Genomic DNA, 20,270 nt, shown 5'->3' on the forward strand with positions numbered 1-20,270 from the left:
TCCTCTTTTTGGATTGATTTCTTTAGTATTATGCAGTGACCATTGTGTCTTGTGATGGCCTTCATTTTGAAGTCCATTTTGTTTGATATGAGTATTACTACTCCAGCTTTTTTTTCCATTTCCATTTGCTAGGAAAATTGTTTTCCATCTTTTCACTCTCATCCTGTGTGAATCTTTTGTTTTGAGCTGGGTCTTTTGTAGTCAGTATATAGTTGGGTCACATATTTGTATCCGTTTAGCTACCCTATGCCTTTTGATTGGAGCATTTAAATCATTTACAGTTAGGGTTATTGTTGATAGATACTTATTTATTGCCATTTTAATTCTGTACTTCTAGGATTCTCTCTCTTTCTTCTCATTGCATCAGTCCCTTTAGCATGTCTTGCCGTGCTGGCTTGGTGGTAATGTACTCCTTTAGCTTTTTTTTTTTTTTGTCCGGGAAGCTTTTAATTTGATCATCTACTGTGAATGAAAGCCTTGCTGGATATAGTAATCTTGGTTTCAGATCCTTGCTTTCAATTACCTTGAGTACTTCATGCCATTCCGTTCTGGCCTGTGGAGTTTCTGATGAGAAATCAGGTGTCAGCCTTATGGGAGCTCCTTTGTAGGTAACAGTTTTCTTTTCTCTTGCTGCCTTTAAGATTCTCTTTGTCTTTAATTTTTGGCATTTTAATTATGATGTATCTTTTTTTAAAAAAAAATATATTTTATTGATTTTTTACAGAGAGCAAGGGAGAGGGATAGAGAGTTAGAAATATCGATGAGAGAGAAACATCGATCAGCTGCCTCCTGCACAGCCCCTACTGGGGATGTGCCCCAACCAAGGTACATGCCCTTGACTGGAATCGAACCTTGGACCCTTGAGTCCACATGCTGATGCTCTATCCACTGAGCCAAACCAGTTTGGGCAATTATGATGTATCTTTTTGTTGGCCTGTTTGAGTTCTTGCTTGGGGTTCTTTGTGACTCCTGAATTTGTGTGAGTTTTTTCTTTACCAGGTTAGGGAAGTTTTTTGCCATTATTTCTTCAACATATTCTCTATTCCTTTCTGCCTCTTCTGGCACACGTGCTATTCTAATATTGTTAGGTTTCATGTTGTGCCACAGCTCCCTTAAGCTGTCCACCTTCTTTTTCTTCTTTTTTTATTGTTTTTTTCTTTTTGGTTCTTCTATTGAGTGGTTTTTTTCAACCCTGTCTTCTAATTCACTGATTTGATCCCCAGCTTCCATTAATCTGCTATGTATTCCTTCCAATGTGTCTTTGTTTGTGCTATGTCATTCTTTATTTCTGTTTTCATAGTTAACTATATCTTTTCTCATGGTATTGAGCATCTTTACCATCATTACTCTGAACTCAGTTTCAGATAAATTTTTTTCCTAATATATTTTTATTGATTTCAGAGAGGAAGGGTGAGGGAGAGAGAGTTAGTAACATTACTGATGAGAGAGAATTATTGATTGGCTGCCTCCTGCACACCCCCTATTGGGGATCAAGCCTGCAACCCAGGCATGTGCCCTTGACTGGAATCGAACTTGGGACACTTCCGTCTGGAGGCCGACACTCTATCCACTCAGCCAAACTAGCAAGGGCTCAGATAATTTTTTTTAAAAATCTCTGCTTCATTTATCTCTTCTTCTGGGGAATTCTCTTGTTCTTTCATTTGGGGGCAGTCTTTGTCTACTCATTTTGGATTTGTGACTCTAAATTTGATTGATCCTCTAGGCCTCTCAATCTCTAGTGCAGGACATTGTCAAACACTGTTTCTGACTAATTAGATAAGGCTAAGACTCAAAGCCTCCAGAGACCACCTCTGCCTACAGACTAATAGGATACTGACTTTGATTGCCTTCAGGTAATCATCCTCAGGTGTGGCGAGAGTTTTTTTTTTAACAGGCTGTGGCAGTTGCTTTTACCTGGAGGCAAATTTTTATTTTTAGTATCTCAAGTGGCCTCAGGGTAAAGTGTTTTCCAGTAGGGTGAGTCAGCTGTCTTCCCCCCCACCCCACCCCCCCCTCCCAAGGCTAGGCAAATGTCTGTGTGGGATATATGTCTTCTGCTGTGTGAGGGAATGACTCAGCATAGGAAACTGTGGGTGTCTGTCTACTGAGCTCTATCCCTTGAATCCCCAATGCTGGTTTCTGGTCACACATCTCCAGTCCACTCTGCCCTCTCTCTGCCAGAGCACAAGGTGGGTGGCTCCCCAGGGAATTTTGTACATAGGCCCTTCAAGAGGGTGCCTGAATTTCTAGCTGTCACTCCCTGGCAGGCAGCAATTTGCTGCTTTTCACAGTCAGTTATGTGGGTACCCTTATCACTTCTGGTGCTCTCTGCTGGGGGGCCGAGTTTGGGGATTAGATCCCATAAATCTCAGTGGCTGAGTTATCTCTCAGGAACTTTAGTTCCTGTGTTGGGCTCAGGCCAGCCCTTTCACGCTTCCGTCCCTCCTAACAGTCTCTATGCGGTCTCTACTTTTGGTCCTCAGGTATCAGGGTTCTCTCCAGCGAGTCTTTCGTTGATCATTCAGGAAGTTTTTCTGTATTTTAGTTGTAATTTCAGTTTGTTAAATGAATGTCCATGCAGCATCCACTTACTCTGCCACCATTTTTAATCTCCTCCCAATCTACTTTTAATACCTTCCAGTGTGTTCTTGATGTCAGATATATCATTCTTCATTTCTGTCTGGCTCTTATTCATGGCCTTTATTTTCCTTTTCATGCTGTTGCAATTTGTACTAAGTTCCTTAGTTATCTTTATAACCATTGCTTTGAACTGTGCGTCTGAGAGGTTGCTTTTCTCCATTTCATTTAATTCTTTTTCTGGAGATTCTGTCTTTTCTCTAATTTGGGGGTTCTTTTTTTGGTCTCCCCATTTTAGCTGTTTCTTTTCATTTGCTTCTGTTTATTATTTGTTTCTATGAACTGCTGTGCATCCTAGTTTTTATAGGCTGGCCTAATGTAAATAGTGTTTTGATGCAATCTCTTTGTTTACCTGTGCCGGATGCTCTAGAAATGCTCCTTATGTGCATTATTTGGGCTCTCCTGTCTTGTTCGTGGAAAGGATCTCCCTTCTGACTTGCTGCCAGTGAGGATCAACCACTACATTGTTTTGCCAGCTCTTAATACCGGTGCTGACAGAAGGGAATAAGGCAAAACAGGGTGAAACCAAAAACAGCATGAAAATCAAGCTACTCAATGCAGTAACAACAGGAAAGATTAAGAAGGAAAAAGAAAACAACTTAAAAAATATACTAAAAGATGTGCGACCGAAGATTTAGGGGGATATAAAGAAAAAGGGAGAAAGAAGAAGACAAAAAGATGGCTATATGGAAGCTAAAAGAACTAGTATAGGAGGAAAAAGAGGAAACAGGAAATAGATGAAATAATTATTATTAAATTAAAATATAGTAATAATGGGTGTATTAAGATATAGATAGGAAAAGCAAAATGGCAAAGAAATGATTAAACAGAAAAACAAAGCAAAATACGAAAATTTAATAATAATAATAGGCTGAAGTAGAATAGAATCAAAGGAAAGAGATAAATTAGAGATACTAAAAAAAAAAAAGAAAGAAAAATAGGTAAAAAACAAATTAACAATAAAAAATAAAACCTACGCGAGCATGCACACGCACACACACACTCACACAGCAAAAAAACAAAACCACACACACTCACACTGGAAGTCCTTTGGGTCCTCTATTCGTGGGCCTCACAGGATTTTGCTTTGTGTTATTGAATCCTGGGCTTCCTAGGAGCTGCTCTAGTGCAGGTGAATGTGAGTTACTGTCCCTTTCTGGCTCTGGCCAACCTGATTGAGGTCTGAGAGGTTGAAGCCACTAGCAGTCCAGTGGTTGAGGACTCCTTAGTTCAAAGGCTGGGTCATCATTGAGTCTCACGCCTTGATTGTCTCTGTTCTGAGCTGTATTCCCTTCCCCCTCCGAGCTGGTCTCACAGGTGTTAGTTGCAAGTGCTTGGGGCAGAAGGGGACATAGGCACAGTCCTGCTGGTGTTCAATTGCTGGCAGTCTGGTGCCTGAGTCTGGGGTGTGCAAGATGCTGCTGGCTTTCCATTCACTTGCAATCCTTGCTGGTGCCTGCGGCAGGTGCATGCACACAGTCCTGCTGGTGTTCCACTCGCTGTTGGACCTGTGGTGTACCTGGTGTACCTGCAGCGTGGGTCTCGTGGGAGGTCCCGCTTCTGTTCCACTCATTGTGTTGTCCAGGGCACTGTCCAAGGCTGGTCTGGGGGTGGCGAGGCTGCGCTCCTACTCATGCTTTCCTTTACTTCTCATGCTTTAGTCTCTGAAGATATTTAAAATTAAAATTAAAAAATTTTTTCAATAGGTCATATATATGATTTTCCTTAGGAGTAGTTGATATTTTTTCCTTAGAACAGATTTGTTTTCATATGAGTGAACCATACTTTCTCATTTCTTTGCGTGTCTTGTTTCTTTTTGTTGTTGTTGAGAAGTGGCCATCTATACTAATAAAAGGGTAATATGCTAATTAGACCGGATATCTTCTGGATGTCTTCCAGACATCCTTCCGAACAGAGCTGCAGCGGCTGTGAGGGCTGAGATCAGGTGGCAGCTGTGGCGGCTGCGAGGGCCGAGGGCAGGTAGCAGCCGTGGTGGCTGCGAGGGCAAGGGCAGGCGGCCGCAGTGGCCGGCAGTGGCAGCAGCAGCGGGGTGATGGGGGTAGCTTCTTCCCCTGATTGGCCCAGTTGCCTCTTGCAGAGGGAGGCCAGAGGCAGCAGCAGCGATGGGGTGATGGAGGCAGTGCCTTCCCTTGATCGGGCCGGTCGCCTCCCGCAGAGGGAGGCCAAGCCGCAGTAGGACATCCCTGCTGGGATTCTTGGTGCAGCCTAACAATAACCAGAATGCACAATGGAGCCCCCTGAGGGCTCCTAGATTGTGAGAGGGGGCAGACCAGGCTGAGGGACCCCCCTTCCAGTGCACAAATTTTTGTGCACCGGGCCTCTAGTTTTAAATGTAGTAACTCAAGAAATCAGATTTCTCCCTTCTCCATAATTATTTGTTGCTGATTTGGTAATTGTTGTTTTTGTTTAATGACTTCTGAATTAATCCTGTAAAATCTATTATTTGTTGTGTGTGGCCACTGATGTCTGTGCTTGGTTAGTTCGGTGGCAGCTAATGATTGTATTGCAAATAGTAAATCTCCCAGTCTTTACTGAGAGGATCTGTGTGCATTTGGGGCACTCCTTCAACACACAGCCAAGCAATGAACAACTCTGCCTTAGCCTTTACTTCCTGCTTGTTCAGACCTTCAAGTTCAGCCAGAAGTGAGAGCTTAGGACCTTCTCGGGTCTTTCCTGAACACATGCACAGTTTTGGGCATGCATACTTCGTAGGTGTGCATATGGCCTTCTAAATTCTCAGAAATATGTTGGAGCTTTTCAAAGCCCCTTTGGACATCTTTTCATTCACCAGCTTTTTCTCTGTCCCAACTGTCTGTATAATTGTTTTTGGACAAACACCCACCCAAGGGAGAAGGGTTTTATACTGTGTTAGCTCAGAGGTCAATAAAAAAAAAAATCTCTGCAAGTCAGGGTCTTCTAGAGAACCATAATACAGGTCAAATAATGACAGTTCTTTGGGAATAAATCTTGAAAGATTCTGCTCCATTGTGCATTCTGGTTATTGTTAGGCTGCACCAAGAATCCTAGCAAGTTGTTATTTTTGAAGGTTATCATGTAGCTGAGAGCTGGAGATGGGACCAGAACACATATATTAAACTGTTTTTCTTTTTTTCCCAATATCCAAGGCTTTTTAAAAAAATGTTTTTTATTGATTTCAGAGAGGAAAAGAGAGGAGGAAAGAAATAGAAACATTGATTATCAGAGAGAATCATTATTGGCTGCCTCCTGCACCCCATCACCTACTGGGGATCAAGCCCACAACCTGGACATGTGCCCTGACCAGGAATTGAACCGGGACCTCCTGATTCATGGGTTGATGCTCAACCACAGCCACACAAGCCGGGTTCAGCTGTTTTTCTTGAATGAACACTCCTTGTTTTTGTAATCCTTTCATTGTAGTTTTCAGAGTTCTGAAAAAAATTGGTGCTGACAATTTTTGCCAGACTTTATTTTCCTTCCTTCCTTCCTTCCTTCCTTCCTTCCTTCCTTCCTTCCTTCCTTCCTTCCTTCCTTCCTTCCTTCCTTCCTTCCTTCCCTCCCTCCCTCCCTCCCTCCCTCCCTCCCTCCCTCCTTTATTTCTTTATTTCTTTCTCTTTTTTTCTTACTTTTAATGGAGGAGAGAATTTTCTGAAGTCCTTAGTCTTCCATTTTCAATGTCACCCTCAGGTAATTTTTAATCAAATGGAATCAGAATGGCATGAGTTGAAGTCTGTATATATTTTCTTATTCCAGTTCCATTCTCACTTATGATTAATGCCTCTTTCCCCTTTTAGAGTCTGAAGAATTCAGACTTAGGAACCAGCCTGCCTAGATTCAAATCCTAGCATTGCTACTTATTAGTTTTATGATCTTAGGCAAGTTACTCAACTTTTCTGTGCTTTACTCTCTTCATCTGTAAAATGGGGATAATACATAGTACCTACCAAGTGAATCTATGTAATGTACTTATAACAATGTTTAGCAGTACTCAATAATGATTACTTGTTTTCAGAAGTTATGATGCTGAAAATTTTAGGTGGTGTGATTCTGTTGTTTAATTTGATTGTGTCTCTTACATATCAAGGATTTGTTAACTTATCAATGAATGCATATTAGAAAAATATTTTAAAAGAATCATTAAAATATATTCTTTAATATTTCTATAGAAATATGAGTCCAACAAACTACACATTTCTTTCTTTATTTTTTAATTTTTTTATTGCTTAAAGTATTACACAGAGTATTACCTATGTCTCCTTTTTTTCCCCCTGCCCTTGACAATCCCCTGGCCTCCCCTAACCCCCAGTGTCTTATGTCCATTGGTTATGCTTATATGCATGCATACAAGTCCTTTGGTTGATCTCTTACCCACCCCCCTCCTGCCCTCCCACCCTCCCCGGCCTTCCTGCTGTGGTTTGACAGTCTGTTCGAGGCAGCTCTGCCTCTGTATCTATTTTTGTTCATAAGTTTATAATGGTCTTTATTATCCAGAAATGAGTAAGATCATGTGGTATTTTTCCTTCATTGACTGGCTTATTTCACTTAGCATAATGCTCTCCAGTCCCATCCATGCTGTTGCAAATGGTAAGAGTTCCTTCTTTTTTACAGCAGCATAGTATTCCATCGTGTAGATGTACCACAGTTTTCTAATCCATTCATCTACAGATGGGCACTTAGGCTGTTTCCAGATCTTAGCTATGGTGAATTGTGCTGCTATGAACATAGGGGTTCATATATCCTTTCTGATTGGTGTTTCTGGTTTCCTGGGATATATTCCTAGAAGTGGGATCACAGGGTCAAATGGGAGTTCCATTTTCAGTTTTTTGAGGAAACTCCATGCTGTCTTCCATAGTGGCTGCACCAGTCTGCATTCCCACCAGCAGTGCAAGAGGGTTCCTTTTTCTCCACATCCTCTCCAGCACTTGTCGTTTGTTGAATTGTTGATGATAGCCAGTCTGACAGGTGTGAGATGGGACCTCATTGTTGTTTTGATTTGCATCTCTCGGATGATTAGTGACTTTGAGCATGTTTTCATATGTCTCTTGGCTTTCTGAATGTCCTCTTTTGAAAGGTGTCTACTTAGATCCTTTGCCCATTTTTTGATTGGATTGTTTAACTTCCTTTTGTTAAGTTGTATGAGTTCCCTATAAATTTTGGAGATTAGGCCCTTATCAGATATGACACTGGCAAATATGTTTTCCCACGCAGTGGGTTTTCTTGTTGTTTTGTTGATGGGTTCTTTTGCTGTGCAGAAGCTTTTTATTTTGATGTAGTCCCATTTCTTTATTTTCTCTTTAGTTTCCAATGCCCTAGGAGCTGTATCGGTGAAGAAATTGCTTCGGCATATGTCTGAGATTTTGTTGCCTTTGGATTCTTCTAGTATTTGTATGGTTTCCCGTCGTATATTTAAGTCCTTTATCCATTTTGAGTTTATTTTTGTATATGGTGTAAGTTGGTGGTCTAGTTTCATTTTCTTGCATGTATCTGTCCAATTTTCCCAACACCATTTATTGAAGAGACTATCTTGACTCCATTGTATGTTCTTGCCTCCTTTGTCAAATATTAATTGAGCATATTGGTTGGGGCTGATTTCTGGGCTCTCTATTCTATTCCATTGATCTGTAATGCCTATTCTTGTGCCAGTACCAGGCAGTTTTGAGAACAGTGGCTTTGTAATACAACTTGATATCTGGTATTGAGATCCCACCTACTTTGTTCTTTCTCAGGATCGCTGCAGCTATTCGGGGTCGTTTTTTATTCCAGATGAATTTTTGGAGAGTACATTCTAGGTCTGTGAAATGTGCCATTGGTATTTTAATGGGAAGTGCGTTGAATTTATAGATTGCTTTGGGCAGTATGGACATTTTAATGATGTTGATTCTACCAATCCAAGAACATGGTATGTTCTTCCATCTCTTTATGTCTTCCTCTATCTCTTTTTTCAACGTTCTGTAGTTTTCTGAGAAGAGGTCTTTTACCTTTTTAGTTAAGTTTATTCCTAGGTAGCTTAATGTTTTTGGTGTGATGGTAAATGGGATTGCTTTTTTAGTCTCTCTTTCTGCACATTCACTATTGGTGTATAGAAATGCCATAGATTTCTTGGCGTTAATTTTGTATCCTGCTACATTGCCGAATTCTTTTATTAAGTCTAATAGTTTATTGATGGAGTCTTTAGGGTTTTTTAAGTATAATATCATGTCATCTGCAAATAAGGACAGTTTTATTTCTTCTTTTCCAATTTCGATGCCTTTTATTTCTTCTTCTTGTCTACTTGCAATGGCTAATACTTGCAGTACTATGTCGAACAGGAGTGGTGAGAGTGGGCATCCCTGTCTTATTCCTGTTCTTAGGGGAAATGGTGTTAGTTTTTGTCCATTGAGTATGATGTTGGCTGTAGGTTTGTCATATATGGCTTTTATTATGTTGAGGTATGATCCTTCAATTCCCACCTTGCTTAGAGTTTTTATCAAAAATGGGTGTTGAATTTTGTCAAATACTTTTTCTGCATCAATTGATATGACTATGTGGTTTTTTTCTTTCAATTTGTTTATGTGATGTATCACGTTTATTGGTTTGCGGATATTGTACCATCCTTGCATCCCTGGGATAAATCCTACTTGGTCATGGTGTATGATCTTTCTGATGTACTGCTGGATCCGATTTGCTAAGATTTTGTTGAGGATTTTGGCATCTATGTTCATGAGGGATATTGGCCTGTAATTCTCTTTCATTGTGTTGTCTTTACCTGGTTTTGGTATTAGGGTGATGCTGGCTTCAAAGAATGAGCTTGGAAGTGTTCCTTCCTCTTGGATTTTTTGTAGTAGTCTGAGGAGGATAGATTTTTGTTCTTCCTTGAATGTTTGGTAAAACTCCCCTGTGAAGCCGTCTGGTCCTGGGCTTTTGTTTGCTGGAAGCTTTTTGATGACTGCTTCAATTTCTTCCATAGTTATTGGCCTATTGAGATTTTTAGATTCTTCCTGATTAAGTTTTGGAATGTTCTATTTTTCTAGGAATATGTCCATTTCCTCCAGGTTGTCTAGTTTGTTGGAGTAGAGTTGTCCATAGTATTTTGTAACAATCATTTGTATTTCTGTGGGATCTGTTGTTATTTCACCTCTATCATTTCTGATTTTGTTGATTTGGGTCCTTTCTCTTTGCTTCTTGGTCAGCCTGGCTAGAGGTCTGTCAATCTTGTTTATCCTTTCAAAGAACCTGCTCTTTGTTTCATTGATTTTCTATATTGTTTTTTTGGTCTCTATGTCATTTATTTCTGCTCTAATCTTTATTATCTCCTTCCTTCTGCTCACTCTGGGCTTTTCTTGTTGCTCTAATTCTTTGAGCTGCAGATTTAGATGATTTACTATCATTTTTTCTTGTTTGTTGAGATAGTCTGTAGACCTATAAACTTCCCTTTCAGGACTGCTTTCATTGCGTCCCAAAGGTTTTGGATTGTTGTGTTTTCATTGTCATTAGTTTCCAGGATGTTTTTAATTTCTTCTTTGATCTCATTGGTAACCCAATCAATATTTAATAACGTGCTATTCAGCTTCCAAGTGTTTAAGTATTTTGAGTTGTTTTTATTGTAGTTTATTTCTAATATTATGGCCTTGTGGTCTGAGAAGATGCTTGGTATGATTTCAATCTTCTTGAATTTGGGGAGACTTTGTTTGTGACCCAGTACGTGGTCTATTTTTGAAGATGTCCCATGAGCACTTGAGAAGAAGGTATATTTTGTGGCTTTGGGGTGAAGTGTTCTGAAGATGTCAATTAAGTCCATCTGATCTAGTGAGTCATTTAGGATTGCTGTTTCCTTGCTGAGTTTTTGTCTAGCAGATTTATCCAGTGATGTCAGTGGTGTATTAAATCCCCTACTATGATTGTATTGTTGTCAATCTCTCCCCTGATATCTTCCAGGAGTTTTCTTATATATGTGGGTGCTCCTGCATTGGGTGCGTATATGTTTATCAGGATTATATCCTCTTGTTGTATTGATCCCTTTAGCATTATGAAGTGGCCTTCCTTATCTCTTGTTATGGCCTTCACTTTGATGTCTATTTTGTCTGATATAAGTATTGCTACCCCAGGTTTTTTTTCATTTCCATTCGCCTGAAAGATATTTTTCCATCCCTTCACTTTCTGTCTGTGTGAGTCCCTTCTAATGAGGTGGGTCTCTTGTAGACAGCAAATATATGGGTCATGTTTTTTTTATCCATTCAGCCACTCGATGTCTTTTGATTGGAGCATTTAGTTCATTTACGTTTGAAGTTATTATTGAAAGGTACTTGTTTGTAGCCATTTCTATTTTTTTTGTGGCTGTTTTCTTTCTGGGCTTTTTAGTTCTTCTTTTTACACCAGTCCCTTTAGCATTTCTTGCATTGCTGGCTTGGTGGTGATAAACTCCCTTAGCCTTTTTTTGTCTGTGAAGCTTCTTATTTCCCCTTCAATTTTGAATGATAGCCTTTCTGGATAGAGTATTCTTGGATTCATTCCTTTGCTTTGCATCACTTTGTAAATTTCTGTCCATTCTTTTCTGGCCTGATGTGTTTCTGTTGAGAAATCATTTGATAATCTGATGGGGGATCCTTTGTATGTAACTCTCTGTTTCTCTCTTGCAGCCTTTAAGATACTGTCTTTGTCTTGTACATTTGCCATCGGTATTATGACGTGTCTTGGTGTGGGTCTTTTGGGGTTCACCTTGCCTGGGACTCTCTGTATTTGTGTAACTTTTTCCTTCCCCATATCTGGGAAGTTTTCTGACATTATTTCTTCAAATAGATTTTCTAATTCTTGCTTCTCTTCTTGTCCTTCTTGCAGCCGTATTATGCGTATGTTACTTCGTTTCATGTTGTCCCGAAGCTCCCTTAGGCTCTCCTCCTGCTTTTTAATTTTTTTCTCCAGTTGCTGTTCAGATTGAGCTTGTTTCTCTGCCTTATCTTCTAATTCACTAATTCGGTCCTCTGCTTCTTCTAGTCTGCTGTTGAAACTTTCCATGGTGTTTTTGATTGTAGCTATATCATTTTTCATTTCTTCCTGATTCTTGCATAGGTTGTTGATTTTTCTCATCCATTCGGTGAATGAATTGTACAACCATTATTCTGAATTCTTTTTCTGTCATGTTGCATGCTTCAACTTCATTAATGTCCTTTCTTGGTGACTCCTCATTGTCTTTCCTCTGGGTGTTGTTTCGTCTCTTCATTCTGATTATCTCCTGATGGTTCAAACGTCGAGTTGCATGGGCCTGGGCCGTGTGCAGTGGGAGCCTCCCACCACCCTAGTGTCACTGAAGAGCTCTGACACTAAGATGTGTGGTTGTTGTGGGTTGGTGGGAACCAGGCTCGCTCAGAGTCAGTATTGTCAGCGCTCAATGTGGCCTCGTACACGCCCTTAGAATCAGGGACCCTGCCTGCACTGTGCTGAAACAGAGACCCCCCTGAAGCGTGTTGAAAACCAGAGCCCCCTAGCGTGCGCCAGGAGTCAGAGTTCCCCAGAATCCAGTATCAGAGTCTCTGTTGCTTCGCGCGACCTTGCCTTGAGAATCAGGGTCCCTGTGTGCCCTCGCACCAGTAATTGGAGTCACTGGCTCTTAGTATGAATGCACAGGGAATCAGGATCTCAGGCGCATGTGATAAGAAACACAGTTAAGTCACTGGTGCTTGGTGCTGCCTCCTGCCCAGAGAATCGGGGTCCCTGGGCCTGTGATATGCGGGACAAATTCCCGGTGTTCGTGCGATTGCTCCCAGCCCAGGGCCCCGAAGCCCGCAGTTCGTGTAGGCCCTGTTCCTGGGGTTCGCGGGTTTGCTCCCCGCCCAGGGCTCAGAAGCCGGCCCTACGCGGGATCAGTTCCAAGGTGCTCGTGCACTTCCAGGCTAAAGTTCCTGGAGCACTGAGGCCCCGGCAAGGGGTGGGTCTATGAGTTAGTTACTCTAGAGCTGCCCGCAAGCCTGTGGGAAGGTGGGATGGGCTCTGTTATTCACAGATCTGCCGCGGGGATTTCTGAACTTTTGGTGTCTGCAGGTCTGTAGCTGTGTTCACAGGTCTCTGACCCCGGTGGCTGCAGGGTCCTGGTATGCGTCTGAGATCAGACTGGGTGGTGCTGAGGCCAGGATCCTAGTCTTAAGCAGCTCTGTTTCCCAAGATGGCGTGGTCGCCGTGCCTGTGCTGGCCGCCCAGGAGTGTCAGCGCAGGGAGCAGGACTCCTCCGCCTAAGACTGCACGGTTTAGCAGCCCCTTAGAAGACCTGCAGAATCTAACTGTCCCTAGCTCATACACACACACCACACGCGTCCACACACTCCTCTATCACTTCCTTGCGCTCTCACACTCTCTCCCTCCCTATCTTCCTGCTGGTCGCCATTTTCTCCTCCCTATATTTTCAAAATACACATTTCTTATGCAATGTTACTCAGTAAGCATTAAAAAATTAATAATTAATGGAAATCCCAGACAAAATATGATGAAGAAAGCTATTATTGTATGTTTATTATTTATAATATTATCTGTTCATTATTTTTGTTAGGTTAATAATAATGAAATGGTTGCATTACAACGAGACCCCAATAACCCCTATGATAAGAATGCAATTAAAGTAAACAATGTGAATGGAAATCAAGTTGGCCATTTAAAGAAAGATCTTGCAGCTGCTTTGGCCTATATTATGGACAACAAATTGGCACAAGTTGAAGGGTAATGTATTTCAGAGTTTAGTTTTAATAATTTTGAGTTGTATTGAGCTTTGAATTTGTTATGTCTGTATAGTTATCACAACACCTTTAGCATGTGTTTAATAAATGTTTTAATTCTCCTGTCATTTACCTCTACTACCTTGCTATTCCCTCACTTTTCTTTTGAATTATTGCCTTGGAGAAAAATAGACTATGGTTTAAATATTGGGAAGTTCACACTGTCTCTCCAAACCTTTTAGTGCATAGGTTTGGGAGTTTGGAAGTGTTTGTTTAAATCAGAGGTTGTGAAACTGGTAGCCTGTGATCAGATGTAGGTCAGCTTCATTTTGTCCACACAGTGTTTAAAAACTAAAAATTTTCCCCAATATTTGAATATCTGGGTACCCTATATTTTATACGTTTTTTTCCTAAATAAAAAGATTATTTATGAAGATTTTTCTTGACAAATGGAAGGTTTGGTGATGCTGATCTCTCATTTTCACATGACATCAATTGACTAGTGCTGAGTAGCACCTATAGCTTTATCCAGGGCATACTCCAGTTCTTTTGTACATTTGTGTTTGTGATCTCAATTTAAGTATGGAATGTTAGGATATAAAAAAGTGAATTTGGATGACAAAGGCTCAGAAATGTCTTCTCACTTTATTTGTGTACTTGTTTTCTTCTTTCTCAGTTCATCAGGTTTTTCAAATATTGAGAATAAACTGGATCAGAAATAGTTCTTGCAAATAATTCTGCAGTCTCAGAATGGGTTGCTAGCCTCTGGTTGTATTAATGAAAGCTCTACCCTATCAGTTTTACTATTTTATTTATCTTACAATATTGATTATAGACTATTCTTATATTTAAACACTGCTTTATCTATCTAGTTTACTCTGTTTCATCTGCCATTCTGTTAGTAAAAACCGCCCCTTTCTTCTGATTATTGTTGGTCCTGTTCTTATCATTTTCTTTCTAGTCTGCCCACTAGTTCCTCCCTATTTTACTTCATGCAAAATTTGAATGCAACACAGAATATTTAATAGTCAGATTCTTTTCTTTTTTTTTTTTAAAACATATTTTATTGATTTTTTACAGAGAGGAAGGGAGAGAGCTATAGAGTTAGAAACATTGATGAGAGAGAAACATCGATCAGCTGCCTCCTGCACATCTCCTACTGGGGATGTGCCCGCAACCCAGGTACATGCCCTTGACCGGAATCGAACCTGGGACCTTTCAGTCCGCAGGCCGACGCTCTATCCACTGAGCCAAACCGATTTCGGCTAGTCAGATTCTTAATGGGAGTAAAAAATGGCCACTTTTAATTTCTCACTTTTTTTTTTCCTTCTTAAATACAATAGGGTAGTCCCTTTTGGTGCAAACAACGCTTTTACCATGCCTCTGCATATGACTCTTTGGGGAAAAGAAGAAAATAGAAAAGCGGTTTTAGATCAGTTGAAAAAACATGGATTTAAATTGGGTCCTGCACCAAAAAGTAAGTTTAGGGTTTAACCTACTATTATTTTGATATTGTAAAAATGTAGGAATTGTAAACATTTGTTATCTTAAGTGATACTTTGAGTTTGGTTGACTAGACTAATTTGCATGAAGGCTCTAAGTTATAACTTTTTTGGATTCTTTTAAAGAAAATACAGGAATTTTTTTCTCTTAATTTGAAACAACTATAGTTTCATAGGAGGTTTTACACACACACACACACACACATACACACACAGAAAAATATACGAGGAGGTCCTATAAATCCCTCCCCCAAATTCCTCTAATGATAGCATTTAGAAATCTTGATTGTAAATGTTCTCTTTGATAAATTACATATAGACAATAAGAATCTCAAAATAGAGAATGGGAAAGAATTATTTGTTTAGCAAGTGTTTATTCAAATAATGTAGAATTATTTAATAGTGTATTAATGATAGGATTTAGCTTTTAACAAACTTTTTAAAATTTTTTTTATTATTATTTTAAATATATTTTATTGATTTTTTTACAGAGAGGAAGGGAGAGGGATAGAGAGTTAGAAACATCGATGAGAGAGAAACATTGATCAGCTGCCTCCTGCACACCCCCCACTGGGGATGTGCCCGTAACTAAGGTACATGCCCTTGACTGGAATCGAACCTGGGACCCTTCAGTTCTCAGGCCGACGCTCTATCCACTGAGCCAAACCGGTCAGGGCAAAAAAACTATTTTTTTTTAATCTTCACTCTAGGATATGTTTTTATTTATTTTAGAGAGAGAGAGAGAGAAACATCGATGTGAGAGAGACATCAATCACCTGCCTCCTGCACACACCCTGTCCAGTGATTGAACCTGGATATGTGCTCTGACCTGGAATCAAACTGATGACCTTTTGGTGTATAGGTTAATGCTCCAACCAACTGAGCCACACCGTCCAGGGCTAAAAAATTTTAAAATATATTAATGAGTATTTTTAATGGAGCTTATTTTATAAGTTTTAAAAGCTATTTGCTAAAAAATAATCTATTTTACTTGGTGATTTTATTTTCATTTTGTAAATTATAGCTTTTGGATTCAGTTTGGAAAGTTGTTGGGGCTCTGGAAGAGCTGGGCCAAGCTATAGTATGCCAGTTCATGCTGCAGTACAGCTGACAACTGAACAGGTGTGCTTTTCTTATATTTTGTAATCTAAAAGTGAATTTTAAATGAAGACTGGTGTTTAAAAGAATAAGATAAATATGTATGTGCTGGCATTAGTGATCTTCAGTTATATTGTTAAGTTATGAAACATATAGAATAAATATATATTGCAAACATTTATGTAAAAAGAAATCAGTGATAAGGAATATATCCATGGGTTCACATTCATACCTACATTTAAAACACCTATATTGCTGTATATGCATGGGATGTTTCAATATATTTTGATGTTTTTGTTGTGTTTAAAATTTTTGAACTCTGCAAGTATTTTTTAAAAATTAAAGCTTGAATCTTAACTCCTTTCAGTAAGGTTGCAAAGATAGTGCTAAAAAAATAATTCCAGTTCTTTGACATTACTCCAATGCTTAACTTTGTCTAATTTGTAATTTAGGATACTGTTATCCTTAATTAGTTTGGGGTGGGGGAGGGAAAGGGATATAAAATAAAGTAATGCAGATCAATCTACAATTTTTTTTTTGTCTCTACCCATCAGTATTAGTGTTAGCCTTTTTCTATTCTGATTATAATTACTGAATTTTCCGTACTTATTGTTAGAAGGTCTTGAGCCTATGTCTGGTGGGTAAACCGCAGGTTATCTCTCCTAACTGTTTAGAGTTGGCCTGATTTCTTCTGGACTATTGCTATATATTCATGTGATATTTACAAAAGTAATTCTAACACATATACATTGCTATAAAAGGTGACTAGATCCAATTTAAAGAACCAACTAAATTAGCAGAAGATTGAAATCATCCCAATATTTTTTTAAATATCTTTTATTGATTTTTTACAGAGAGGAAGGGAGAGGGATAGAGAGTTAGAAACATGGATGAGAGAGAAACATAGATCAGCTGCCTCCTGCACACCTCCTACTGGGGATGTGCCCACAACCAAGATACATACCCTTGACTGGAATCAAACCTGGGACCCTTCAGTCCGCACGCCGATGCTCTATCCACCGAGCCAAATCAGTTATGGCTCGTCCCAATATTTAATGTTACACAGCAAGATTTTTACTGCAGTAATAATAAATAAAAAGTCATTGACTGAAAAAATGTCAAATGTACCTGGTAGGATCTACCAAAACGGTTTGAATGCAACTATGTAATCCTATCTATAATAATAAATGCGTAATATGCTAATTAGACCGGACAGCTGAACAACATTCTGGGTATCCTTCCAGACCAAGCTGTGGAGGCAGGGACCGAGGCAGAGGTACTTAGGGGTGATCAGGCAGGCAGGAAGAGTGGTTAGGGGTGATTAGGCAGTCAGGAGAGCGGTTACGGGTGATCAGGCAGGCAGGCGAGCAGTTAGGGGCGATCAGTTAGGCACGCAGAGTGGTTAGGGGGGATCAGGCAGGCAGGCGAGTGGTTAGGGGTGATGAAGCAGGCAGGCAGAGTGATTAAGGGCAATCAGGCATTCAGGCAGGCAAGTGGTTAGGAGCCAGTGGTCCTGGATTGCGAGAGGGATATCTGACTGCCAGTTTAGGCCCAATCCTGCAGAGATCTAGCAGTTGGACATCCCCCAAGGGGTCCTGGGTTGCAAGAGGGTGCAGGCCAGGCTGAGGGACCGCCCCCCCCCCCCCCCCCGCACAAATTTCGTTCATTGGGCCTCTAGTCCTATATAATAAAAGGCCAATATGCAAATTGACCGAATCGTGGAATGACCGGTCGCTATGATGTGCACTGACCATCAGGGTCAGATGGTCAACGCAGGAGCTGCCCCCTGGTGATCAGTGTGCTCCCAAAGGGTAAGCACTGCTCAGCCAGAAGCTCTGAGCCAGGCTCATGGCTGGCAAGCACAGAGGTGGTGGCAGGAGCCTCTCCCGCGTCCGTGGCAGTGCTAAGCCAGCAGTCAGACATCCCCTGAGGACTCCGGGACTTAGAGAGGTAACAGGCCAGGCTGAGGGGACCCCCCCCCCCAAGTGCACGAATTTTGTGCACTGGGCCTCTAGTACAGTGATGGCTAACCTTTTGAGCTCGGCGTGTCAGCATTTTGAAAAACCCTAACTTAACTTGGTGCCATGTCACATATAGAAATTTTTTGATCTTTGCAACCATAGTAAAAACAAAGATTTATATTTTTGATATCCTATCTAATAAAAGAGAAACATGGTAATTAGCCATACCTCCGCTACCATTCCCATTGGCTAATCAGGGCGATATGCAAATTAACTGCCAGCCAAGATGGCGGCCGGCAGCCAGGCAGCTTGAAGTGAACATGAGGCTTGCTTGCTTCAGTGACGGAGGACTCCAACGTTCCCCGCCTGCCTTGCCGGCCTCTGAGCTTGCAGTTTGAAACATTGTTATAAATATCGAAGCTAATCAAAACCACAATAACCTGCTTTCAGCAAGCCGGGATCTCAGAGCTGGAGTTGATACAGTGTTTCAATTATAGAACACAAACAAACTAGATACCTGCTTTCAGCAGCGGAGTCCTAAGAGCTGGAGCCAAGCCTCAGAGCTAAGGCTGGCCCAGAATAAAAAAAGAAAGAAAAAAGGAGCGGTTGGGAGCTTCAGTCACCCTCCAGCCTGAAAACAGCCCTCAGCCCCTCCCCCAGACTGGCCAGGCACCCCAGTGGGTTCCCCCACCCTGAAGGGTGTGTGACCAGCTGCAAACAGCCATCATCCCCTCACCCAGGCTGGCCAGGCACCCCAGTGGGGACCCCCACCCTGATCCAGGACACCCTTCAGGGCAAACCAGCCTGCCCCCACCGGTGCACCAGGCCTGTATCCTATATAGTAAAAGGGTAATATGCCTCCCAGCACTGGATCAGCAGAGCCGCGAGGCCTCCCGGCACCCGGATCAGCGTGACAGGGGGCAGCGCCCAAACCCCCTGATCGCCCTGCGGCTCTGTGTGTGGCAGGGGGCGGGGCCATAACCTCCCTATCCGCCCTGCTCTGTTCGTGATAGGGGAAGGCACCCCAACCCCCTGATCAGCCTTGCTCTGTGCCTGATAGGGGGGAGCTCCCCAACCCCCTGATGGCCCTGCGGCTCTGTGTGTGACAGGGTGTGGCCCCCCAACCCCCTGATGGGCCCTGCTCTGTTTGTGACAGGGTGCGGCGCCCCAACTCCCCCCCACGGGCCCTGCTCTGTGTGTGACGGGGTAGAGCCATTACCTCCCCATCGGCCCTGCCCTGAGTGTGACAGTGGCGGCACCCCAACCCCCTGATCCACCCTTCTCTGTGTCTGACAGGGTGCGGTGCCCCAACTCCTCTATCGGCCCTACTCTGTGAGTGACAGGAGGGAGCTCCCCAACCCCCTGATCGGCCTTGCTCTGTGCGTGACTGGGGGTGGCGCCGCAACCTCCCCATCGACCCTGCCTTGAGTGTGACAGGGGGGGGTTCCCCAACCCCCCAATTGGCCCTACCCTGAGTGTGACTGAGGGTGGCATCGCAACCTCCCGATCCGCCCTGCTCTGTGCATGACAGGGGGCGGCGCCCCAACTCCCCAATCGGCCCTGCTCTGAGCCCGACCAGGGGCTGCACCTAGGGATTGGGCCTGCCCTCTGCCACCCAGAAGCAGGCCTAAGCCAGCAGGTCGTTATCTCCCGAGGGGTCCCAGACTGCGAGAGGGCACAGGCCAGGCTGAGGGACCCACCCTCCCCCCCGAGTGCACAAATTTTTGTGCACCGGGCCTCTATTTTATATATTTAAATGCCATTTAACAAAGAAAAATCAACCAAAAAATGAGTTCATGTGTCACCTCTGACACGTGTGTCATAGGTTCGCCATCACTGCTCTAGTATAATCATAGAATTTCAATGGCAAGAGGAACCTTGGAGACATTCTAAATCTAGTTCATTCCTTTGATTTTACAGGAATAAGATACAGGGCCATAAAGGTTAAGTGTGTTGCCCAAAGTTATTTATAGGTTTATTTGTGACAGAGCTATTACTGAAACCCAAGATTTACAACTCTGTTCTTCTGACTGTAACCTTTTATACCTAAACCACTTATTCATTCTGTATTCACTGAGCAGTGTAGTATTTTAAATAATTGATGTATCTTTTGTTATTCAACTTTTATAGTTGATTAAATTTCTGAGTTGTGTAATTATTATTTTAATTGTTTCATGTTTCTTATTGCTATTTGTTGTAGCTTAAAACAGAATTTGACAAATTGTTTGAAGATCTAAAAGAAGATGATAAAACTCATGAAATGGAACCAGCTGAGGTACTGAACCAATATTTTCAATTTATAAATATTCGATTAATTTATACATTTTTTATTACAAGATTAGCTGTTTTCCAGATTCGGGGGGAGGAGGGGATGAAAGTGCTTATTGTACCTC

At 41.7% G+C, this 20,270-nt stretch overlaps 1 protein-coding gene across 7 annotated transcripts in view; it reads left to right on the forward strand.

Moving 5' to 3' along the window:
* Positions 1 to 20,270, forward strand: part of HLTF (helicase like transcription factor) — a 158,217-nt gene that overhangs the window by 52,375 nt on the left and 85,572 nt on the right. For all 7 annotated transcript variants that reach the window (XM_059688194.1, XM_059688190.1, XM_059688191.1 and 4 more), the window contains exons 3-6: positions 13,154 to 13,320; positions 14,660 to 14,793; positions 15,843 to 15,940; positions 20,078 to 20,152. In XM_059688194.1, the coding sequence (XP_059544177.1) occupies positions 13,154 to 13,320; positions 14,660 to 14,793; positions 15,843 to 15,940; positions 20,078 to 20,152 (474 nt within the window). The remainder of the gene's footprint in view (positions 1 to 13,153; positions 13,321 to 14,659; positions 14,794 to 15,842; positions 15,941 to 20,077; positions 20,153 to 20,270) is intronic.

The sequence above is a fragment of the Myotis daubentonii genome, chromosome 3 (genome assembly GCF_963259705.1).
Source record: "Myotis daubentonii chromosome 3, mMyoDau2.1, whole genome shotgun sequence".
Classification (NCBI taxonomy): domain Eukaryota; kingdom Metazoa; phylum Chordata; class Mammalia; order Chiroptera; family Vespertilionidae; genus Myotis; species Myotis daubentonii.